Source organism: Pelodiscus sinensis, chromosome 7, assembly GCF_052426305.1.
Source record: "Pelodiscus sinensis isolate ZL-2025 chromosome 7, ASM5242630v1, whole genome shotgun sequence".
NCBI classification, from domain to species: Eukaryota; Metazoa; Chordata; order Testudines; family Trionychidae; genus Pelodiscus; species Pelodiscus sinensis.
In genome coordinates this window covers 77,012,175-77,038,637 of record NC_143058.1, presented here as the reverse complement: position 1 = coordinate 77,038,637, position 26,463 = coordinate 77,012,175, and the positions used below count along the sequence as shown (strand labels likewise).

The window sequence follows — 26,463 nt, the reverse complement described above, 5'->3', positions numbered from 1 at the left end:
GTGTGGATTATAGGAAACTAAATGATATCACACAGCCTGATCCTTACCCCACACCCACAGTAGAGGACCTATTGGACACCCGGGGGAGAGCAAAGTTTATAAGCGCCACGTAAACCCGAGGCTGGGTGCTTTAAGGGAACTATGTTGTTTAGACTTTTCATTAACCAATCAGGTAATACAGAAATTGTTTTGTGCTAGCTTGATAAAACTAAATATTGGAATAGACACCAGCCATCCCATTTCTTGCAATGCATCCTAGTTGAGTGAATTCAGATGACCTCTCCGGAATCCTGGGTATCACACCTGTCGAAAGCAAAACTTTAGCTCAAACAGTGGTATGAAACGAATATATTACTTTTATGTATTAGTGTAATGTATTCACTCTCATGTGGCAACCATAAATCCGTGAGTAGGTCACCCTAATTAGTGAAAACTAAAATAGTATTTCATCCTTATGACTGATTTACATTACTTATAACAATTTAACATAAAATGTTTTATTACTTCATATTTCAGCCATTATAATTTTATGTTATGTGCTGCATTCATAGGAGAGGGACAATTTCTCAAGAATGTTACACACTACTGATATTTTTCTCTTTTAAAGTGCATTAATCCCTATAATCCCTATATGGCGAGACACTGACATTCTAGTGTTTTATAATGCTAAAGTGTGATTTAAAATTTGTTTCCTCTTACACAAACAAGTCACAAATAGCATAAATCTAAATAAGAAAGGATATTCCTCAAAGCATTTAACACTTTGTTTATATGCACACCCTTTAGATATTTCCTCATCTGTGCACAAGAAAAATTACATTTATTGCTTGTGCAGTCTGTATGCATGAACATACTTGACACACATATGGGATATATGTAACTTCATGTGAACATATGTGAAAAAAAACTATTACCTGTTTCTGTAACTCAAGTTCTTTGAGATACGACGCTCATGTCCATTCAAAGTGTGTGTGCTTGCCACATACACCAGTGCCAGAAGATTTTCCCTTAGCAGTACCCATAGTGGGGCTGACATAGGTGCCCCGTGGAGTAGTGCACAGATGCCACATTATATAGAGCGCTTCCAGCCCCCTCCAGCCTCTTGCCAGAAAAATCCAACAGTGGGGAAGGAGAGAAAGATGTCGAATGCACATAAGTAAAACATCTTGAAGAATGCCAGTTACAGACACAGGTATCTTTTCTTCTTCAAGTCCTTGTTCATGTCCATTAAATGTAGGTGACTGCAAGCACTCTCTCTGGAGGTGGAAGAAGTTTACTGACATGCCACCTGCAACACAGCTCTTCCAAAGGCCGCATTGCTCAGGCTTGTTGCATCAGAGTGTTCAAGCCACGCAGGTGCAGAATAGGGTAGAACTCTCCCTTGGCCTTGGGAATCAAAAAATAGCAGGAATAAAACCCTTGATTCCTGTAGCAGCATGGAACCTGCTATGCCGCACCAATTTACAGCAACCTTTCAACATCTTGAGATAGGTCTCTGAACAGGGATGGGCAGAGGGGCTGGAGGAACTGTGGAGGCGAGCTAGAGCATAGAGCTCTGTTACACTGTCCTGAGGACACAAGGATCCTGTAGTCATAACATACCACACAGGGAGGAAAGGGCACAAATGGTGGGAGAAGAGCACAGAGGAAGGATCTAGTGATCTGAGAAGTACATCACCCTCGAGCATACCCTCAAAAGGAGAGTAACATTGGAAGTAAGCTTGGAATGGGAGGAGCCCAGTTGCTAGGAAGAATGAGGTTTGGACTACCTCTGTCTGAACCCCTTAGATTTGCCCTTCCCCACATTCTGATAAGACCGGGAAGGCTGAGCAGGAGGATGCTTAAACTTTTTGTGTTCAGGCCCCAGAACACACAACCCAAGCATACAGAGGGTGGTGCAGAAGTCTTTCAAGCCATGCAGCTTAGTGTCTGTTTGCTCTGGAAACAGAGCAGCCCCATCAAAGAGGAGACCCTGTATGGGCTGCTGACCTCAACAGAGAAGCCGGACAGGAGCAGCCAGGACACCCTTTACATAGATACTGCCAATGCCCATGGTACAGGCTGCTGCATCCTGGAGTGCTGCCATAGCCCCTTCATCCACCAGGGACCAAAACACCTTCTTTGAGTCCTCTGGGAGAGAAGGCTCAATTTTTGTGGTAGCCTGCCACTTGTTTACTTTGTAGCAGGCTATGAGTTGAAGGCTGGAGCATGAATAAATTTTACGCCCTGTCTCTTCGAATCTTTATTTTTCAGGACTGCCCTGTACTGACCTTGCCTCTCATAGTGATTCACAGCCACCTCCACCAGTGAGTTGGGAGGCATGTGCGAATGGAGGTACTAATACCTCTTGGCCAGAATAAAATACTTGCACTCTGCCCGCTTGGAAATGGGAGGAATAGAAGAGGGGGTTTGCTACAGGGCAGTAGCAATCTTGGTCACCCCGTTTGCAGGGGAAAACCCTGTCTGGAGCTGCCTGTCCTAGCACCCCAAAGAGGGGCTCATCAGGCTCCTCGAGTTCTTCCACCAGAAGGTTTAGATTGCTGGTCACCTTCTTTAGGAATTCCTGGTGGGCCTATGAGTCACCCAGGGGAACCACTGGAGGATGAGGGGGATTAGGTCAAAAGGAAGAGGCAGTCTGCACCACTGGTACCTCTTTGGGACCTGAGGAGGCTGAAGATTGTGCCTCTAACTCCTTTTCCACCTACAGAGTGGCAGCCCTTGAGAATTCCAGTGCCAGAGGGCATTTAGCAAAGGAGGCTGACAGTGCCATGGACATGCCAGCTACCAAGCGTGGTACCTGGGACGGCAGAGCAGACCCCCATAGGTACCATTAAGATGGCCAGGTCTGCAGCCACAGAGCAGTCTGGGAAACAAGGGCACTGGACCAAGCACTGAGGCTTGGTCCAAGGCCATGCTGACAGAGGCTACGTCTAGACTGCAGCACTTTTCCGGGATACCAGAGGTATCCCAGAAAAGTACTGCTGCATCCAAGGAACGCATCTGCTTTTCCCCAAAAAATTTGGAAAAGCGGACGCATTTTTTCACCATCCCTGTAAACCTCATTTTAAGAGAAAAAAGGGATGGCTCGAAAGAGCAGGTTTTTCCAAAATTTGGCACTGTGTAGACGTGCCAAATTTCAAAAAAGCCTCTTCTGAAAGAAAAGCGGAAAAAGATACGCAAATTGTGGTTCGCAATTCGCTATCTTTTTCTGACTTTTCTTTGTAGTGTATACGTAGCCACAGTGTGCAGTGCCACCAGACAATGAACAAGTTCTGTTGTTAGTGCAGTACCACACTCTGGCATCTGATGGGGATGCCCAGGATAGAGGAGAGACGAGAATGGTCCTCTGGAGAACCTGACTGCTGGGGAACATGTGGTGCAGGCATCAGTGGCTGGTTAGCTCATAGCAGCTTCAGGAGCGGTGCCAATTGTCCAAAGAGCAGTGCCACGAAGCAGAGTGGGACCATCAACCCCTGCACTCCTCACAGACACACTGCAGGAAGACGGAACTGGGGAATCGTGTTGACAGAGGGTGTGGTGCTGTGCTACCAACCGGTACATCACACAAGGCTCAAATTACAATGAGTACCAGTCCCAAGTTTATTATCTGTGGAGACCAGGGTGGTGCCATGGCAGGTTTTCTTTTATGGTACAGTCCCACAGCTACAGGTATGGGCTGCACTAGCACCTGTTCAAAGCCACTCTGATGAAGAGGTGGGGAGAGAGAGAGAGAGGGAGCCTCACTCTGAAGGGGACTAAGGAGTCTGCTATAGTGCAGCAGAAGGGTCAACAGCAGCCATCATCTGGGGCTTATCCTTTGTAGGCCCCAAAGATTTGCCCATCTTGTTTGGGCTTGCGCAGAGCCAGAGAAGAGTCCTGGGAGACTGACTGCACCAGCTAAGTGCTGCGTATTGGCAGTCAGTGCTGAGTCTAATTGTTCGTGCACGAGAGCTAAGGTGGATTCCATTAGGAGAGTCTTAAAACCAATGTCTCTCTCCTTTTTGTTATGAGACTTAGAAAGATTTACAAACCTGGCACATATTACTAATGTGTGTCTCTGCTAAGCACCACAAACAGTTGCAGTTGTGGTCACTCACTGGCATGGGCTGGCAGCAACTGCAGCTGACATGCCCAACCCCAAGGCTAAGTCCCTACAGGACTTATACTAGCTGACTGATAACAGTAAACTGACTAACAATGGTAATTATTTACTAGGAAAATAGAGTCCAACAACTGGAAAAAGTGCAACAGCTAACGCTGAGGTAAGCAGGTTCCAAGGACCATCACTGGCAGCAAGAAGGAACTGAGGGTGAAGGGGGCCAAAAACAAAGCATGTGTGTCTCTCTCAAGGGGGCACCTGAGCAAGCTCTGCTATGGGTACTGCTAAGGGAAAATCTTCTGCCACCAGTGCACGTTGCAAGCACACACACTACATTGAATACACCTGAGCAAGCACTCGAAGAACCACCTATATTCTTGTTGTTCCCATCTATTTATTACATAGTTTAAAAGACATAAAAGAAACTATTTGCTTTCTCAGCACAAGTGCTTGTTACACCAACCAAGGCTACCCTCTTGCTGAAAAGCTGCAATATCACATTAAGCTTTCCAGCAGCAAAGTGCTACCAATCAAATGCCACTAGTGGAGCTAGCTCAAGAAGGAAGGGTTGGATTCTCTCTCTCATTTTTGCTGCCACCAAAATAAAATTCTATGAAGAGCACTACCCCATTGCTCTAGTACAGGTGTGAGGAACATCAAGCACAGGGGCCGGATGTGGCCCCTTCTTGCCTGGATTCAGCCCCCGAGACTGAGGGCCTCCCCCAGAATTGGGGAGCCCTCACTGGTACTCCAGCCACCCTATGGTACCACTCTGGGGCTTGAGCAAACAAAATCTAGTGGGCTGTGCCCCCTAGGCTCTGGTGTGTGAGGGGAAAGTGGGGAGTGTCTTTCTCCTTCTCAGTCGAAGGCCACATCATTGAGGGATATATGTTTAGATTATTTAACTGTAAAATTCTACTGCCTTTACAAGCCAATAGATTAAGTAATCAAGTTTATTCATCAGATAGTATCAGACATTTTTAAAAGGATAGATTTTTGCTTAAGTAGACAGACTACTTAACAGTTCCTTTAGATCTCCTACTGTGTATAATTAGATATAGATTTCCACACTGTAAGTTTGATGCTTTTTAGAAAATTTTTGGTAGCCTAGCCAAACACGTAAGAGACAGATGTTGCATTCCTTACTTGGGCAAAACTCCTGAGTTTGCTATTGTAAAGAGTTGACTTCTTGATCCATATTAAAAAAGTGGATTTTTAAAAATTAATAGACCTCATGATTCAGAAGTATACCCAGCTGACTTTCTCTGTACATCTGTGCTACTGTTGTGTACTAAAATAAATGCTTAAATTGGAAAAATGATATGTATGCATGTATCTAAAAGAGATAATTAAGCTTTTTTTAAAAACAGCTACTCATTTATAAATTAAAATTGTTTTGAGCTATATAATTGTAAAATATTTTTTAAAATGGATAAACTGGATTTTTAGTTGAAATGGGAAATAAATTCTCAACATAGAAAAGCTATCTGCTAAATCAATTTAAGAATATTTTCCTGATGAGATAGAAATAGGTCATGCTTTGCTCCACAGATTTACTCAGAATATATCCAGTTTTATATCTGCCAACTTTAGTAACTAAGCCCCTGATGTTTTAAAGACTTATGCACATGTCTAACTCTAACCGTGAGCAGCACCACTGATTTCAATTTAACTCCCATTGATTTTAATTCTCATTAAAGCCACTGGAAGTTAGTGTAACCAAGGAAATCATTTAGCTTTAAAGTATACTTCTCGGCTACGTCTACACTGGCATGATTTTCCGGAAATGTTTTCCGTTGAAAGCATTTTCGGAAAAGTGTGTCTAGATTGGCAGGATGCTTTTCCACAAAAGCACTTTTTGCGGAAAAGCGTCTGGGGGCCAATCTAGACGTGCTTTTCCGCAAAAAAGCCCCGATCGCCATTTTCGCAATTGGGGCTTCTTTGCGGAAAACAAATCTGAGCTGTCTACACTGGCCCTTTTGCGCAAAAGTTTTTCGGAAAAAGACTTTTGCCCGAACAGGAGCAGCATAGTATTTCTGCAAAAGCACTGACAATCTTACATGAGATCGTCAGTGCTTTTGCGGAAATTCAAGCGGCCAATGTAGACAGCTGGCAAGTTTTTCCGCAAAAGCAGATGATTTTGCGGAAAAACTTGCCAGTCTAGACACAACCTTAGGCTGTGTCTAGACTGCATCCCTTTTCCGTAAAAGGGATGCAAATTAGACACATCGCAATTGCAAATGAAGCGGGGATTTAAATCCCCCCCGCTTCATTTGCATAAACATGGCTGCCGCTTTTTTCTCGCTCGGAGCTTTGCCGGAAAAAAGCGCCAGTCTAGACGGGGATCTTTTGGGAAATAAAGTATTTTCCAAAAGATCCCTCATTCCTTATTTTAAGAGGGATAAGGGATCTTTCGGAAAAGGCTTTATTTGGACTGTAAACTAGGGTTATAAAGGAGTAGTTCACTACCTAGGGATATAAAGAAGTAGTCGACTAAGCATATGCTTATCAGGTAGTCGAGTCAATTTGAGAAGGAGTCAATTCCACAAGGAGTACAGCTAGTTCGGATTAGAAGCCTAATCCGAACTAGCTACTCCGTGCTGCGTGTAGCCGCGCGGCACGGGGTTCGAACTAGCCGGGATTTAAAAATAGCGGCGCCCGGCTTATGGAAATGAAGCCCGGGAAATTCAAATCCCGGGCTTCATTTGCAAGTGCGGTATGCCTACATTACCCTCCTAGTTCGAATTAGGAGGGTAGTGTAGACATACCCTAAGGGATATAAGAACAACCCAGGGAGCTACAGACCAGTCAGTTTAACTTCTGTGCCAGGAAAGATAATGGAGCAAGTAATTAAGGAAATCATCTGCAAACACTTGGAAGATAATAAGGTGATAGGGAACAGCCAGCATAGATTTGTAAAGAACAAATCCTGTCAAACCAATCTGATAGCTTTCTTTGATAGAATAATAAGTCTTGTGGAAAAGGGAGAAGCGGTGGACATGGTATACCTAGACTTCATTAAAGCATTTGATACGGTCTCGCATGATATTCTTATCAATATATTAGGCAAATACAACTTAAAGGGGCTACTATAAGGTGGGTGCATAACTGACTAGATAACTGTTCTCAGAGAGTAGTTATTAACGGTTCACAATCCTGCTGGAAAGGTATAACCGGTTCTGTTCAATATCTTCATCAACTATTTAAATATCGGCATAGAGAGTACGCTTATTAAGTTTGCAGAGGATACCAAACTGGGAGGGGTTGCAACTTCTTTGGAGGATAGGGTCATAATTCAAAATGATCTGGACAAATTGGAGAAATGGTCTGAGGTAAACAGGATGAAGTTTAATAAAGACAAATGCAAAGTGCTCCACTTAGGAAGGAACAATCAGTTTCACACGTACAGAATGGGAAGCGACTGTCTAGGAAGGAGTACGGCAGAAAGGAATCTAGGGATTATAGTGGACCACAAGCTAAATATGAGTCAACAGTGTGACCCTGTTGCAAAAAAAGCAAACATGATTCTAGGATGCATTAACAGGTATGTTGTGAGCAAGACACAAGAAATCATTCTTCCGCTCTACTCTGCGCTGATTAGGCCTCAGTTGGAGTATTTTGTCCAGTTCTGGGCACCATATTTCAAGAAAGATGTGGAGAAATTGGAGAAGGTCCAGGGAAGAGCAACAAGAATGATGAAAGGTCTAGAGAACATGACCTATGAAGGAAGACTGAAAGAATTGGGCTTGTTTAGTTTGGAAAAGAGAAGATTGAGAGGGGACATGACAGCAGTTTTTAGGTATCTAAAAGGGTGTCACAAGGAGAAGGAAGAAAAATTGTTCTTCCTGGCCTCTGAGAATAGAACAAGAAGCAATGGGCTTAAACTGCAGCAAGGGAGGTTTAGGTTAGACATTAGGAAAATGTTCCTAACTGTTAGGGTGGTTAAACACTGGAATAAATTGCCTAGGGAAATTGTGGAATCTCCATCTCTGGAGATATTTAAGAGTAGGTTAGATAAATGTTTATCAGGGATGGTCTAGATAGTACTGGGTCCTGCCATGAGGACAGGGAACTGGACCTCTCAAGGTCTCTTCCAGTCCTAATATTCTATGATTCTATGATTATTGACTTATTTCCATAATACAAGAACTAGGGATCACCACATGAAATTAATTGGTAGCAGAATTAAAACAAACCAAAGGAAGTATTTCTTCATACAGTGCATAGATAACTTGTGGAACTCCTTGCTAGAGGATGTTGTGAAGACCAAGACTTTAAGAGAGTTCAAAAAAGAATTAGATAAAATCATGGAGGATAGGTCTATCAATGGTTATTACCCAGGATAGGCAGGAATAGTGTCCCTACCCTATGTTTGTCAGAAGATGGGAATGGGCAACATGGGATGGACCACTTGATGATTGCCTATTCTGTTCATTCCCTCTGAGGCACCTGGTGGTGACCAATGTCAGAAAACAGAAGAATGGGCTAGATGGACATTTGGTCTGATGGCCATTTTTATGCTGAACCATACAAAACTCAAGATATTTATGCTGTTTAAAATTTGAAGAAATCCTTCTTAGATACACATGTCCACAGAAAGTGGAGGAGAAAAACAGAGCAAAGTAAGGTTTATTTTATAAATTAGCTCTAAAAACATATGCTAATGAGCATATACAGCTAACAATTAACTTATATGAATAGCTATTTTTTGTAGTCATGTTGATCCCAGGATCTGTGAGACAAAATATTTTTATGGAAGAGACAGCTTTCAAGCTTCACGGAATTATTTTTCAGTTCTGGGAAAGATAAACAGACTCTGCTCATACAGGTCTGTGAAGCTCTAAAGCTTCTTTCTTCCATCAAAAAGAGTTGATCCAATAACAGATATTATCTCACCATTCTTGGTTCTCTTATATGAAGTTTATTGAACATTTTTACTACACACTTGGTGGATTATAAATACCATTACCATAAGGCATGTTAACTCATGAGTAAACCATTATTGCCATTACTCTAAATAGTCCACTATAAATAGTTTTGATATGTTGCTCTATAGCAGGGTGGATAAAAAACAGTGATTTAAACAAAAATAAAAATCTGAATTTTTATATTTAAATCAGTTTTTTTAGGAAAAAAACTTGTGTTTTAATTAAGATACATCATAGCTCAAAGTTATGGAATAGGGATTATTAATTCTAATTCTAATGCAAGTAATGTTTAAGACAGGGAGAACTTTTTTTGGGTTGGAAACCACAGACACACAGAAAAATCAGTCAGCGGCTGCACAAAAGTGAGAAGAAAAAAAAAATGGTCCCTGACTGGGAAACAGAAAGGCACTCCCCCCCATTCCCCTCACACAGCAAAGCCTAGGAGGGTCCATGCTAGTAGATTTTCAGGAGGGGAGCCTCCGTGTAGTGCTTTACTGTGCCTGCCAAAGGGAGGGAGAGCAGCAGCACGTTAAGCCACTTCTTCCTCCATCAGGCAGAACTCGTGGCTCTGATCTGGCTCTGGCTTTCCTGAATTCAGCCCATGAGGCTTGGGGTTCCTTCCCCCAAAGCAAGAGGAGCTGCAGGGGTGAGCGATGTGGGGCTGGAGCACCCGCATGGCCTCCCCAATGCTGGGGCGGATGGGAGCCCAGAGCCTCAAGGCTAGGTACACGTGTTGGGGAGGAGGGGAGTCAGCCCCCCAGGAACCCGTGCGTGCTCCTATTTTGTTAGAGGCAGCAATGCAAGGGAGCGGAAGATGGGGGCAAAAAGGCAGGGAGCCAGCCTTTTAATCTGGCTCCCTGTGCATGCCAGGAGCCTGCAGGAAATTGTGAAGATTAACTGATGAGCCCAGGCTAATCAGTTAACTGTGTACAAAGTTACATTTTCACATTCCTAGCGAGAACACACACTATATGCTGTCCTGTGCATGAGGTTTTGTAACAAAGTCACAATGTAGCCCTGACTGCTTTCATCATTTCTTCCTGCATGATTTATCGTGGCTTCTTTTTCTGAAGATCTGGTACGTCGACGACAGATCTGGTTGGCTGCTTTCCATGAAGCAGGGATTACTGCTCAGATCAGAGAATGGGGGAATCTGAGTTTGTTCTCTTTCATTATTTACAACACTAATCCAGTTAACTAAGATTTGTTGGCCACTATAAAAGGAATAAAGTTTTCTTAATACCCAGTGTCCTGGTGTAAATTTGTATCAATTCTATGTGCTGTAAGAAATCTATGCTATTTTTTGCACCATCTCTGCCCTCAGCTCCTATACAGGCAGTCCCCGGGTTACGTACAAGATAGGGACTATAGGTTTGTTCTTAAGTTGTATTTGTATGTAAGTCGGAACTGGTACATATTGTAGGGGAAACTCTAGCCAAACATTTCTCCAGAGCTCAGTTTTATTCTCCCACACCTCACTTCCCTCAGTCCTTTATTCTCAAGCTGAGGTGTCTGCTGAGAAAAGCCGCTCCGCGTCTCCCTAGTCTGCTGGGGGGGGGGCGCTAGCTTCGCGTCTCCCTGGTCTGCTGGGGGGAAGCAGCTAGTGCGGGGTTGCCTCACCCCGTTTGTAAGTAGGGATCCGATGTAAGTCGGATCCATGTAACCCGGGGACTGCCTGTATGTATATATGTTCATCAACTAGTTTTCTAAATTTGCTAAATGTAAATTGGCATTTCCAGAAAGTTAACATTTGCAAGAGTCCTTTAAGCATTAAGTTGATATTTAACCTTTTCCTATTCTTAAAAATTAATGCATTTCATGATTGAGAATGTAAGAATGTAGCCACATAAACATGTAACCAATAAGCATGAGCTTATCAGTTACCCAAATTGCATAACAGCTACACATGGCTCTTGGTCAGGCTCCCAGGGAGCCACCTGCCTGTATCAGAGGTAGCAGCATGGGGCAACGGCTGGCACATGCTGTAACCATATAATGGATAACATTTTCAGTGGTTACACAGTTAACAAATTACCCTCATTTTAACATCCCCCTTCATAACTAAACAGTGTATGCAATATTGCTGTCACAGCCGACACAAAGATGCATTTTTACAACATACAAGCTGACAATAAAGGAACAATCCTATTTTGTTGGATTAATCACTTACTAGAAGACCACACTGTCATTTTGATCAATGTTAACTACAAATAGCAAAGAACAACGCAGGTAACGCAGTATGGGAAGGAGGTGGGCAGCCCTCGGTGGAGAAAGAGCAGGTTAAGAACTATTTAGAAAAGCTAGACATACACAAAATCCATGGGTCCGGATTTAATGCATCCGAGGGTACTGAGGGAGCTGGCCAATGTCATTGCAGAGTCTTTGGCCGTTATCTTCGAAAACCTGTGGAGATCAGAAGAGATCCCGGATGATTGGAAAAGGGCAAATGCAGTGCCCATCTTCAAAAAAGGGAAGAAGAACAATCCAGGGAACTACAGACCAGTCAGCCTTATCTCAGTCCCTATAAAAATCATGGAGGGGATCCTCAAGGAATCCATTTTGAAGCACTTGGGAGAGGGCAATGTGATCAGGAACACTACATTTGCGTGCATCATTCTGGGATAATAACAAAAGGTGAACATGAATCTAAATAGTACAATTGAGAACTATTAGCCCAGTTGAGAACAACTTCTATTATATATTTGGTGAATTTTCAGAAATGAAATAGATTGCTAGCCTGGTGAACATCTCAGCATGGAGCCAAAGAAGCATTCAGGTACCAAAGTGTTTTAAAATATTTTACTTGTTGCTTGAGAAAAATACATTAGACATTCAGCACTGCACTGACTATATCTTAGAAATTCAAGCTTTCATCTAACCAAAATGATATAGTGTGTTTCTATCTAGGATCAAAGAAAAATTTGGAAGATCAGACGTCAAAAATGATTGGAGGCCTTACTGATAATTTGGACTATTTAGACCTAATTGCAGTGGTCTTTCAATGCACAGATGACACAGAAAGATCACTGGGAAGTACATAGCTTAAGTGGTATAAGATAGGGATGTGAACGACTAGTCAAGTAGTCAACTATCCGATAAGTAAATACTTATCAGATAGTCAACACACTAGCTGATTAATTGTTTCTCACTCCCCCTCCCTCGCTGTCTATCAGAAAGCTGCAGCAAGCAAAGGGAAATGGAGCCTGGGGCCAGATCCCTGGTTCCATGCAGCGCTGCCACTTTGAAACATTACATGCAGCCCGGAGCCAGCTGAGGAATCCCCAGGCTGCACGCAGCGTTTCAAAGTGGCAGCGCTGTGTGGAGCCCAGAATCAGCTAGGACCTCCCCCGCTGACCCCAGGCTCCGTGCGGTACTGCCACTTTGAAATGCCATGAGGAGCCTGATGTCAGGCTCCCCGCGGCGTTTTAAAGTGGCAGTGCCGCACAGAGCTGGGGGTCAATAGGGGAGTCCCCAGCTAACCCCGAGCTCCACGCAGCGCTGCCACTTTGAAACACCACAGGGAGCACAGGGTCAGTGGGGGACTGCCTGGCTGGCCCCATGCTCCCAGCTGCACTTCAAAGGCAGAAGCACCCTTATTGACTAATCAAATATTCAATTCAAATTGCATTGACTATATCACTTGTCAAGTAATTGAAATTTAACAACCCTAGTATAAGTCTCTTGTGCATGTATGTAGATAGATTTAAAAGACATATAAAAACAATTGAGAAGACAGTCAGATCTGCTAAAGGCTACTTTTAAAAAAACTGTGACATATTTTGAATTTTTAAAATATTTTTAAGTGGCTGAAGAACTTGTGTGCGCAACCAGGCTGGCAGCAGTAAAGACTAAAGTCCTCTAGCCACAGAGCACACATAGCATGCAGAGTGGTAGTGCAAGCTTCCCCACACTGCACTTTGGCTATGCCTCAGTCATGACATGATATATCAGGCTGTTTCTTTTGTTTGTTTAATTATTTGTATTACAGAAGCATGTAAGGGGTGCAGGCAGGATTAAGTCATGATTGTGCATTTACTGTGCAGTACAGTTTAAGTTACACTGTTAACCTAGATGATATGATAACAGTGATCATGCATCCATCACACAGAAACATAAACATTAAAAGAAACCACCACATAAATAAGGCCTTGCCAAATTCAGTGGTCAATGTCATAGTCACAGGATATTATGGTCCTGCAGTGGGGGAAGGGGACTGGACTTAATCCTCTCTCGAGATCCCTTCCAGGTCTAGTGTTCTATGATTAAAAATAATAAATTTCATGCATTTAAATCAGAAATTTCAGTGTTGCAATTGTAGGGGTCCTGACACAAAAAGCAGTTGTGGAGGGGGATCACAAAGTTATTATGGCGGGGGGGGGGGGGAGGAGTTGTGGTACTGCTACCCTTACTTCTGTGCTGCTTCTGGCAGAGGCACTGCATTCTGAGGTGACCAGCTGCTTTCTAAATTGAGCAGCTGTTGGCCAAGGCCCCAGCTCTGAAGACAGTATTGCCACCAGCAGCAGCACAAAAGGGTGGTAATATCATACCATGCCACCCTTGCACTTCTGCACTGCTCTCTTCAGAACTGAGTAGCCAGAAAGTGGCAGCTGCTGACTGAAAGCCCAGTTCTGCAGAGAGCAGCGCAGAAGTAAGTATAGTACCGACACCCTTACTTCTGCACTGCTGCAGGTGAGGCTCTGCCCAGCTAACAGCCACTGCTGTCCAGCTGCACAGTTCTGAATGCAGTATAAGAAGGAGGGTGGCAATACCAAGTTTCCTTTAAAATAGTTTTGTGACCTCTCTGCAATTCCCTTTTTGGTCAAGACCCCAATTTGAGAAATTTTGGTCTCGGGGCAGATAAAAAAATCAATTATTTAAAAATAATAAAAAATCATTTTTTTAATTTAAATTGGATTTTTGATTAGGTTTTTTCTTCAGAAAAAATTTATGTGAAGATAGTTTTAATTAAGATACATAATAATTCAAAGGATATCTCATCATGGAATAGGGATTATAAATCCTAATTCTAATTCATGTAATATTTAAGAAAAGTTTCGTAAATGAGTTCCAATAGTTCATGGATTATGGACCCAATTTTATGGGGTCCCAGAAGCTTCTATATAGTTTAAGCTAAATAATCTTTCTATCTACCCAATGGGACTCAGTGCTCAGTCTAGAAGACACCATCAGAGAAGCTTAATTTTGTATAATCATCCGTTCATAAATGTTTAGTATACTGTTTATTATTCATAAAACATTTGAATTTGATGTTGACAAATTACGTAGACCTCAAAGGTAATTTAAGTCCCCACAACTTAATATTTATGGGAAATTGTAACGGGGTGGCAGGAATCGCAAGCCCGAACCCCGCGCCCCGCACTTAGGCGCCGCGGGGAACAGCTGCCGGGACGCCCGAGCGGCTCTGCCGCGTCTGCTCGGCGGTGGCTACCGGAGCATTTTCAGGCGCAGGAGCCTCCCCGACGCCCAACCCCCACGCGCTCCCAGCAGCCCAGGGCGCATGCGCCGGCGTCCCTGACCAGGGGCGCCGGATTCAAAAGCCGGGCGGCCGTGAGCCGGGAAAGAGAGACGGAGCCCCAGTGGGGTGGCGAGCCGGCAGGCGCGGAGGACGGGGAACGCAGCGAGACCGGCAGGCAACCCAGGACTGGCAGCGGAGAACCCCCGCGACCAGAGAGGGTGAATCACACCCGGCACCCCACCGAACCAAGCGCGGCCAGACGGAACTGAAGGGGTCGGAGGAAGCAGCCCAGGACGGGGTCGGAAAACCCCGGGGACCGGTGAATTGCGGCCATAGCCCCCCCGGTCGGGCGGTGCGTCCTGGACGCCCACCCTTAGGGTCCTGGGCTGGAACCTGGAGAGAGGGCGGGCCCAGGTCCCCCTCCGCCCCGGTCGGTAACCGGAGGACTAATTAGGACTGAGACAGCAAAACATGACGACTCCCCACCCCTAGAAAGGGGGCCAGAACGTTACAGAAATGTTTTAACAAAATACTTTAAAAAAGAAAGTTGTATAATTAAAATTTAGTTAGACATTTCTCTGTAGCATTCGTAACCCAAGCACTGCAAAATACAAAAACCAGAAAATGAAAACAGATTAGACAAATAAAGCAAAGTAGCACAAAGAAAGAGTTTTTAAATAATCAGCACTGTCGCAAGTGTTACCAGTAAGCACCTTACAATATATTGGACTAAATCCTCCTCTTAGTCACATTAATGTGATCCCAATTAATGCAACTGGTTTATATCCGTATAACTGGGAACAGAATAAGATCCATTATTTTAATCCTGACAGTATCTCATTAATTCATATATATATCATCCAGAATAATCAGCTTGTAAACAATTCACCATGAGGAAGAGATTTTAAATAAAAAATGCTGTTTTAAAGCCCTTTCGACATTGCTCTCTCTGCTCGCCTACATACACCTCTCTCATTATACATAGTCATACATCCATAAGCTTTGCATAGTGATTCAGCATTTAGGAGTCATTCAAAGGCCCAATCCCACAGACAACGCTATGGGGAGTTCCCATTCCTATTAATCACAACAGCAGCTGCACAGAAAGGGTTTATGGGATTAGGCCCTTCATTTCTAGGCATTTAAGTGCCAATTACTATAAAAGAGGTAATAAAACAATGCTCACAAAACAAGATTTGTAGTCATACATCTTACTGAAATGCATAAAAATATCAACCATTTTCCCAACTAGCACATTTTTAAAAGGCTGCCATGTTTTCCCCCTTTCTATTTACACCTAAATTATCAGTCCTCAAAGTAGACCTCCTGTTGACTTGGCTTTGAAAATCATTGATTTGTTTAGCACTTAAAATGTGATCATCTCAGTACAATAATACATAAAAGATAATTCCTAACCAGAAGGCGTTCCAAAAGAAAACAGAACTACAACACACAAAATGCAGTAGGAAATCCAAAAGATGCATATAACTTGTTTATTTATCATTATATTTGTAAAAAGAATAAAACACTCATTTCATGTGGTAAGTGTAGTATTTTGACAAACTGTGACTGAAAGATTACACATTTTTGTGCTGTTTGTCTTCTCTGATACAAATACACAGTAGGAGGAAACAAACAAATATTGACAGAGGGACTGTTGAAGTAAATGAAGAGGACAGCTATGGGACCAGGTCCAAAATATAAGATCGGTTGGAACTGTCAGTACCTTGGAAGTACAGATAAGCAATTTAAACAATGCAATGCATAAGACAGAATCCAGTGAAAACATTGTCAATCCTTTTTGCTGTGTGAAAGGGATCAAAGCAGTGGAAGTTCAACTTCAAAAGGGCAAAAATCCATCAGAGGGAAGAGTGCCAACAAGACGTGCTCTGCTTGACCTTCAAGCTTACTGAAACGCCTCAATAAGAATATGGCATCATGGGGATTGTCAGGTTAAGGGGACATAGCCAAGTAGAAATGAAAACCACTCTACACAGTACTCAGCCCTGAACATAGCAACTGAAATTAATGCTAACAAGATCAGCATTAACTCCTGTAGTTCTGCTCCATCTACAGTTTCTACACAAATCTGAGATAGATACTAGGGCACAGGAAGGCAAGGAATGGCATCAAAACGGTTTTTAAAAATGCATGGAGAAATAACACAAGGAGAGACTAGCTGAGCAGCTGACTATGTGGGTCCCTCAAGATCTGCAAAATTTCCCCACAAATCACAGATCTACATTATTCCAAGACCTACATTCCCAAACCTTTCTGTAGGCCTGCACACACACTCTTCCTCACACTCCACCATCTCTGAATTTCCTCAACTTTTCCCTTTCTGCAGGAAGTCATAAGAGAGAAAAGAGCAAGACCATCCTCATCAGTAAGTTTGGAAAACACTAAGGAGAATTTCTAACGAGTATCTACATAAATGAATTATATTTCCATAGCAAATCTAGAAAAGCAGTACATCAAGTCAAAGAGCTTTACTAATGTTGTTTATATAATAACTAGGGGGCCGTGTCCCCTGCTCGCTATGTTCACCAACTCCCCTCTCACTGGCCACTTTTGTGAGAATTCCCCATTCTCCACACGTGGTTACTACCCGTCTTTGCAGGGCAGCAGTGCTCCAGATGTGCCCTTCCAGCTGGCAAGTGAGCTCCGGCCGCGGGTCTGGGACATGCTCCATGTGGACAGGGCGCAATGGAGAAACATGGAACCATGGGGGAGCCCCCAGCTTTACATGCCCATGCCCTACTGAGAACCAGCTTTGGGTCACGCAGGAAGAAATCCCGGTGGGGAAATCTGAGCCACTAGTCCTTGTCCTGGAGCTCCATGGCCCACAGCCCATGCCCCCTTCTTCCATTCCTATCCCTACCGCCTTCCTCCATTCCTACATCCCCATCCTTCCCTAACCCCTCCCCCTCTACACCCCCACACTGCCCATTCCCCACCTCCATTCCTATATCCACCTCACCGCACTGCCCATCCTCACATACACCCTCTCCCCTTCCTCCACACACCCTGTCCCTCCCACGAATTCGTCAAGCTGCACGCCGTGTGAATGGCCTTCAGGGCAGCTTTGCTCTATGGTGAGCCCAGAGCGCAGACAGGCTGCTCCAGAAAGTCAGAGAAGTGGCTGGGGTGCAGCGTAACTGCGCTGTCCCCAAAGAGCTGGATGTGCTGTGTGGCCAAACCTGCCCAGCTCATGGCATACCCTGGAGAGCCTGCCTGAGCCAACGTCCTGGTCCCAGGATGTTCCAGCGGGTGTACCCATTCCAGGGGCAGATGACCGTTTTGTGGGGCCCTGGGCAGCATAATTCCGTGGGCCCCCCCCCCTTTGCCACGGCACATGCGCGGGGCTTTTTGAAGCGCAGGGCGGCCGCCCCGTTCGCCCTGCCCTATATCCGCCCCTGACCCATTCCCTCGAAGGCTGGGATGCAGCACTGCGAGCAGGGCAGATGACGGGAGTTGACGGGGGGAAAGGGGCAGTGCTTTGTGGACAGAGGGATGGACACGGCACCCAAGGAGGGCGAGGCCTTCCCAAGGGATCCCAAGTGGGGAGCGAACTCTCAAAGGACAGCATCTCCACAGCATTCGCCAGAGGCTGGGTGTCTTGAAAGCAGGGGAAGTTATCGGTGCAGGGGCCCTGCCCAGTCTCTGGGTGTAACCAGGTGGGAAGCCCCTCGCTCTCTGCAGACCCCCAACCTCAGCCCTTCACTGCAGGGTGGGTCCCACACAGGCCATGTCCTTGCTCCCAATCTCCTGCAGGATCTGCTCATTCTTGGGAGGTTCTCCGCCATCTTGGGTGGGAGGGAACCAGGCAGCAGCGTCCCCATGGAACACGCTGGAGAGGTGGGGCTGCAGCCACTGCCAGGGACTGGGGCCCCACGCTCCTCGTCCTCACCCCAAAAGTTGCAGCATGGAGTCTCATCAGGGAATCCAGGAGGTGCTGCTAGTGCCAAGCCCACCCACTCTGCAGCAGGCTGCTGGGAGAGGTGCATGCCCTGAGCACTGGGGAGAGGGAAGGCCATGTGACTCCTGTCCTGCCTCCCAGAGCCCCAGTGAGGGGGGAGGCTGCACGGCTCCCACAGCACCCGAGAGGGAGAAGGCCTCATGCCCCAGAATCCACACAGCTCCACCTCCCCTGAGTACAGGGGAGAGGGGAGGCCATATGGCTTGTGGCTCCCCAGAGCACAGGGGTTGCCATGTAGCTTGTGGCTTACGGCTCCCCGGAGCATGGGGGAAAAGAGGAGGCAGCAAAATAGGCTAAATAAACAGGATTCCAACAATGGATGATAGTGCCATAGAACAGCTGTTCTCAAACTTTAGCAATCCAAGGACCCCCCTATTGTTTTAAAAATATCCAGGGACATCCTGCCCAGCCCCTTCTTCAAGGCCCTTCCACCACTCGCTCCATCCTCCCTCCCTGTGTCACTTGCTCTCTCCCTTCCAAACTCATTTTCACTAGGGCAATGACTTATTTGGCTAGAATGATTTAGCTTTTAGCAGGGGTTTGGACTCTATTACCTCCTTAGGTCTCTTCCAACGCTATGATTCTATGGCTTTTAAGAGATAATTTTCAGTTATATTTACTTCTAGGCCTGCTGACTACACAAAACTATATTACTAAATCACACCTCAAACCAGACATTTCTACTGACCATCTCAAGTTGATAAATCTGTAATATTTATCTTGTGTGGGTAAAGTATTTTTTGTTTTTAATTATAAAAATGTTGTTTCTGGCTAAAGATTTTGAAAACTGGCAGCTTTTATAATTATCGTTACTGTACATGCATTAGTAGGACATCCGAATTTTGTTTATTTGGCAACACTTTAAGCTAAATGATTTCAAATAAGGCAAGGGCCACAAATACTTGAGTAGTTTAGCACAGCTTTATAACAGTATTTTGCTGCTTAATGTATCTCAATTCAGATGTAGTCAAACTAACATGATTTATATTGATAACATTGAGCAAAAAAATGCTGAATTCTTATCCAATTCCACCATTTCCCTGAAATACCTGGATAAGTTATTTGGATCCAGAATTTCAGTTTAGGCCCATATTTAAATCTCCACAATTTTTTTAACTTCTAAAAGTGGTGCAGTGACCTCTGAAGTCTTGGTGTCCTGTTTAAATAAATAATTTAAACTATTACATTTCCATACCAGAGGATAAGCTACTGTACAATACTAAGTCTGGTTTGTCCCTACCTTATTGTGTTTCTGCTGGTGCCTTGCTCTAGTGTCCAGGATATGGTAAGGGCTTTCAAAGTCTCTGTTGATATAATAGACCAGTCTTGAAGGCAGTGTGATTTCTTTCTGGATTTCATTGCTTGGGTTGTTATTCTTACTGCTACTTCTGTTATTCTGTAGGAGTATATTCTCTTCATCTGCCAGTGCTCCTGCTATTCCTCCTGCAGTTTCATTCCAATACAGAGCTGAGGAAGAAAGATATGACAGCCATAAACTAACGTGCAGAATGTGTCTCTTTCCATAAAATTAAGCTAGAGATTTTTTTTGCTGTATTCCAGTATATTATTTGCTTAAACAGAAATGATTAATGAAATAGGTCTGATTTATTTTTACACTTTAAATGGTTTTCTGCTATCCTGTATTATTTAAATTCATGTACATTTTCACATGCAATCTCAGATGTTGAATGTTTTAAAGCCTTTCAGCTTTATGAGATGAGGGATCTCTTAACAGACATGCAGTTCTCCCCTCTCTGCTAGTTACACGTTTGCACACTGTGCTGTACATCTATAAAACTGCTGGGAATGCTCCCCACGTTCTCAAGACAACTTGAGTACGGAGTCCATGTGCACAGAATGTTAATCGATTCCCTTTACATAATGGCCAATCTTCCCTACTCCTGTAACTTTGAGGATGCCAAGAACACTTCTAGTGAGCAGCATTCCAGGGTTTTCCTGCTCAAACCCACATTTCCTTTTTGTTCATTTTTAAGGTGTGTGGTATCATTCAATCTGGCAAGCAACACAATAGTAGTACTAATAACACCATTTTAAAGACAAGTGTCTCCGGCATTCTGCATTTCATTTAAATGCAGCTAAAACGAAATCAAATCTTGAAAAAACATACGTTATTTGCAGATGTTCTTCTTACAAACACCCTCCCAAACATCTGCCAGTGCTTCATCAATGCATTTTATACATGTTCTCCTCCCGGCCCGTGCAAAAAGAAAGGGACACCGGATTTAAATAGGATGTGGGTGTTTTCATCCATCACTGCTTGGTATTTTTAAAATGCACCGATCTGGACACACACTACAGCAAAAGGGAAACGCTGAGCGCTGAGACGGCTCTCTGCATTGGACAGCAATGGTCAGAGTAGACTGGCGAAGAAAATGGTTGGGGGGGTGACATGGACGGGCGGACACACACATGCACACACACACACGCACACACCTGACACACACGCACACGACACACACGCACACGACACACACGCACACGACACACACCTGACACACCTGACACACATGCACCTGACACACATGCACACACCTGACATGCACACACATGCACACACACACACCGGACACACACATGCACACACCTGACATGCACACACATGCACACGCACACACCTGACACACACATGCACACACCTGACATGCACACACATGCACGCACACACACCTGACACACACATGCACACACCTGACATGCACACACACGCATGCACACACACCTGACACACACATGCACACACACACATGCACACAGCGACGGGCCGGTCTCTGCGTGCAGAGGACACACCGGGCGGCGCGCGAGCTTTCTACCCACCGGTGGCTGCAGCGGCCCCCCAGGGCTGGGGCCGGGCGGGGCCGGGGAGGAGCAGCAGCCCCAGGAGCAGCTGGAGGCGGCCGGAGAGAAGCTGCCGCAGGGCGCTGCAGCCGGGAGGCTTCATGGCTCATCGCTCCCGGGGCGGCCGCTGCGGAGGAGCCGGGACGGGGCTGCCCCTGTGCGGCGGGACTCACAGCCGCGCCGCCCGCATGCCGCCGGGGGGGGGGCTCTGGCGCTGTGCGGGGGGGCGCGGCTCCCGCTGCCAGGCAGCCGCAGTCCCCACCGCGGCACGCGCTAGCCCGGCGCGCGGCTCGTCTGCCAACGGCTGCCGCGACTCCACCCACCCATCGCCGGCGCGCGCTCCCCTGGCCGTGCTGCGGCGGGAGCCCCGCCCCCTCCTCCTCAGCAGCCCGCCGTGCCGGGGCCGAGCGGGCTCGCGCCCGGCGGGGGCAGGCGGGTGCGCGCGCGGCGGTGCGGCGCGCGGGGCCGCTGTCCCTGGTGCCGGCGGGCGGAGACCCGCGTCGGGGGGTGACGGGCCCCGATCCCCGCGCGCGGTCCCAGGCTACAGGGGCAGGCGGGAGCAGCCACGAGGGAGCCTGAAATGACCTCCCTTCGTCTGGAGAAATCCCTCATCCGGGGCCAGCTAGGCCCCGAGGGTGCCGGGCCGAGGCAGTCCAGCCTGTGGTCCCGCGGGAGAAGTGGCCTGAGATCCACAGACATCAGATGGCGACTGCTGTCCCTTGGAGCAAGCAGTTGGCCAGCGCTTGTGGCCTTGCTTCGTTGAAGAGAAGACGTTGATAAGACCAGGCAGCTGTACTTTTTGGAACAATCCCGCTTGTTTACAAAGAATACACGCACCGCCCTGTGTCCCTCAATACAGAAAGAGCCACCACCAGCAAGAAGTTGTGTTCACTGTTCCCAAGTCTTCGTGCAAGTTCCATGCCCCCAAAGAGCGCTATGACTGTCACACTTCGACTGAGACTCTCAAGGCCACGCTTAATAACTGCCTCTTTGATTCTCTGCTGGTTGTTGGGCTTTCTGTCTCTTCTACACAGACAAGATGGGTGAGGTCATGCTTTTTATTAGACCAACTTCTGTTGGTGAGAGAAACCAGCTTTTGAGCTTACACAGAGCTCTTCTTCAGGTCTGGGATATCTCCTCAGAATGTCTCAGCTAAATACAAAATATCTCACACATACAAATGTTGCCAAAAAAAATCCACTAACCCCTGCATATATAATGACAGAATCCCTCAAACCACACAGCTTAGCTTCTGATTGGTGGCTTCTATTGTTTCCAGCCACAACTATGCAAAGGGAATTTAATTACTGTCTCCTTTTAATCTGAAAAAGGGTGTTTAGCACCACTGTCAGTTTTAACCACGTCTGGTGTCCTCTATAAGACAAATACCTGCTTGATGGAGTAGTCAGAAGTCACCGGTGTGGTTTGTCCTGACAGGTATCTTGCTTTATTCAATGATGATGACCATTTTGCTGCATGCATCTCCCCCTGTATGTTCTGCACAGGTAGCTTGCACAGCAGATTCGGAGAGAGTCCCCAAAGACCAGGTTTATTGTAAATGAGCACAATAATAGCTCCCTGGATCAGATGTTTACAGTTATGCTATGAATGTGTGCCCATGACAATGGACTCAGCTCAGCCAATGACAGATTTTGTGTTGCTCCCTAGGCTGGAGAACAACAGCCCCTCTAACACACGTATTATACACAGGTACACACATTACACATCATTATGGATGTATCATGTTGCCACTCTCTGACGTACCCAGATATCACCCTGACCTCATGCATAGTTGTTCAATCAGGACATCATTATTCATCATGCTGTCATGCTAGAACAGGGGTGGGCAATAATTTTTAATGGGGGGGACACTCCAACATTTTAGAATGTGGTGAAGGGCCACACTCTTCCACGATATTAAAGAAGGAGGTGCGGGGTCTGGGATGGAGGTTGGGTACAGAAGGGAGCTTGTGATAAGGGATTGGAGTGCAGAAGCAGGTGTGGGGTCTAGGAGGGAGTTTGGGTGAAGGTGGCAGTTGTGACCTTGGGCAGGGGACTAGGGTGTACGATGGGGTGCATGCGTTTTACTGCGACCTAGGGCAGCAGGGGGTTGTGATCTGTGACACAGGATTGGGTTGCAGGTTCTGGGTATCAGTGTAGGAGGGGGTCAGAGACTTGGTTTATATAGGTAAGGGTTACACCGGGGGGCAGAGGCTTGGGGGGAGGGAGTGACTGGGATGCCAAGGACTGGCTCTGGCCAGGAGACTTAACAGAGCAACTACCGGCCAGCAGCCCAGCAGGTTTCCCAGGCAGGCTCCCTGCCTGCTCTGCCATCACACAGGCTACAGGAGCCATGTGCATTGATGAATAGCTGTGAGCCTGAGAGGCGAAATGCAGGGCTGTTTGCTGCGCTGCCCTTTCTTCAAATAGGCAGTTCCCGTTGGCCAAAAACTGGCCAGGGAGTTTGTACTGGTGGTGAAGGCAGTGCAAGAAGCCTCTCTCCCCTTCCCAGGCTTGCAGCTGTTCAAAGACAAACAGGGCCCTGCAGCCGCTTTTCTGAGCAGCGTGCAATGGGTGGGGACAGGCAGGGAGTCTACATAAGGCTCCTTGCGGCATCCACAGTCTAGATGGATGGCTTGGCAAGCCAAATCCAACCTGTGGGCCATATTTTGCCCTACCCTGTGCTAAGCTGGGTTAGTATGTTCTTGTGATCTATGGGGAATGTGTAGGTACCAAAATGTCTCGTAACAAGGTGCTCTGTTACCATCCCTCTGGAATGTGTTTACAACCCATGCCTAGTACCACTTAGCATGAGTGTTTCTGCAATATCAGCACTGTCCTTGCCAAGTTTTGTGTGCAGGGGCTGCCTCTTGCTCACAGCTTGATTTTGCTTTATATTAGCGAAGTCTTGACCACTGTTGCCTCGGCCTCACACCAGGCCTGTAATAGAGGCTTCTGTTTTAAGCCCTCATCTTACTACAGCTGGCAGCTATTAACATCTTGCAGCATAACAATACCCTGCATCTCAGCTCTGCTCATCATTCAATGGAGCTGAAAATGATGAAATCCTGCAGGGTTTATTTCCCAGGCAGAATGAAAAGAAATTATTTAAAAAATTAAAATGTTTACAAGCTTAGCTATTTACAGAGCATCTTTCCGTCATGACTTTTTCACATCACCAATCCAAATCGATTTTACTTCTTCATCCTCTGTAAAAGTGCACTGAGATCTATGGATGAAAAGTGCTATATACAAGTTAAGTATAATTGTTATTATTATTAGAAACTTTTAGTCATACATCCCTTTTTAGAACAGTCATAGCAAACCTCAAATGAAATTCTCCCCCTCGCCCACACAAGCTGCTCCAGAAAAATGAAAAAGTAAAGTGAATTACTAAAAAATATTGTAAATGATACAATAGTTGAAAAGATAGACATTCTGTAGACTTTCACCCCTCAAAAATTGAAATTCTTTTGCGATCTTTAGTGTGGTGGCACTACCCCTCATCATAATACTGCTGTCTCACATTAGAGCTAGTGATGAGAATTGGGTTAATTTCCTCATGGGCTTCCACAGATGCAGTCCTCCAGTAAGTAGCTGAATCAGCTGATGTAAATAAAGTGCTCAGGCAAACACATGTATATCTTAAAAACTGGTATGCCACAAGAGGGGCTAGAGTAGAATTTGCAGTGAGCATCGGAGATTATTTTGTCAACGCCTTACTGATATACAACCTCTACTCTTCTCCCCACCCTCATGTTCATAAGTACAGGCAGTCCCCGAGTTACTCGGATCCGACTTATGTCAGATCCGCAGTTACGAACGGGGCTTTTCTCGCCCCAGAGGACGGGAGCGGCGGGAAGCCCAGATGCGCCGCGGTCCGCCGCCCCCATCCTCTGGGGCGAGAATAGCTGCTCCCCGTCTCCCTGGTCTGCAGGGAGACGGGGAGCAAAGCCTTGGAGCACGCCAGCAGCGGGACAGAGGTTTTCAGAGGTTTAAATATAGGAGCATTCAACTTTCTAGAAGCACACAAGGCACTGCTAGTCCACCTTAACTAATTTTTTGGGAAGTGAATTAATGCATTTAGACCAGACCAAGTCTCTACTGAGAAGACCTACTATTGACAATATCGTATTTGTAGCGTATTCAGTATTGAGCATATGCCAGATCCCTGATGCTTGACATTCATGAAACATGGAAAAGGTATTTGACTATGTAGAGTGGAGAACATTTAAAATTATTAGGAGAGGCCCCAAGATGTACCAGAACAATACCCAGTGCAACTGAGAATCATAGAACATTTTCCACCAATTTTCTATCTTTCATTCTTGGAGATTGCCAGATTCTGAGCTGGTCTTAGTGTAAGATATAGTAGCCTCAGAACTACTCCACTTTGCATTGGTCAGTAATAGCTGCCGAACAACTACATTGGTGGCCAAGATTTCTGGAATAAGTTGTGCTCTGTACTTTGCACCTCCTGCTCTGACATCTTTCCAGCCTACCCCAGAATCCTTTCTATACCAAAGAGACCAAGTATAAAACAGAAGTATTCAGATGCTACCTATATCAGTAGTCTACAAGGGGAAATAGTGTTCTTGGCATGTTGGATGTCATAAAAATCTTAGAAGGACTTGAAGGAACCTTGATAGGTCATCTAGTCCATTCTCATATAATCTTGCCCTTGTGGAGATATAATGGGACTAGACCCTAAGGCCAAAATGGCCATAGAGAAGTCCTCCAGGCAGCCAGAGGACTGCCAATCAAGGGCCAGGAAGGACTATATAAGAAGCTGCAGGACTAGAGGCAGCTCAGTTGAAGCCCAGACCTGGAAAGGAGGAGGTGGCGGTGACTGGTTGGCAGAACCAAGGACAGCTCCCAGTGGAGAGCTGTTGAGCAACTCATGGACTTAAAGGTAAAGCTCTGAAGAAAGGGCAAAGGACTTCTCTCCAGGAAGGGAAGCCCTGGAGGCACCACTCTCATTCAGAGTGAGGCAACAAACTAAGGGAATGGCATTGAATTGAGAGACACTCTACAGAGGGTACCAGGATAGGCCTCTGTTAGAAGTGTAACCCGGAAGTGGTTTGTGATTGCATAGGGTGTGACTCCACTGGAGGGCTGAGTAGCC

General features: G+C 45.7%; 1 protein-coding gene across 4 annotated transcripts in view; it reads right to left on the bottom strand.

The window, feature by feature from the left end:
• The window catches only part of ADAM23 (ADAM metallopeptidase domain 23), a 179,360-nt gene extending 157,691 nt beyond the window's left edge, over positions 1–21,669 (bottom strand). For all 4 annotated transcript variants that reach the window (XM_075934339.2, XM_075934341.2, XM_075934344.2 and 1 more), the window contains exons 1-2: positions 21,318–21,669; positions 19,723–19,949 (exon numbers count right to left, since the gene is read on the bottom strand). In XM_075934339.2, coding sequence (XP_075790454.1) covers positions 19,723–19,949; positions 21,318–21,441 — 351 coding nt within the window. In that variant the 5' untranslated portion in view covers positions 21,442–21,669. The remainder of the gene's footprint in view (positions 1–19,722; positions 19,950–21,317) is intronic.
• Positions 21,670–26,463: the final 4,794 nt, after the last annotated feature.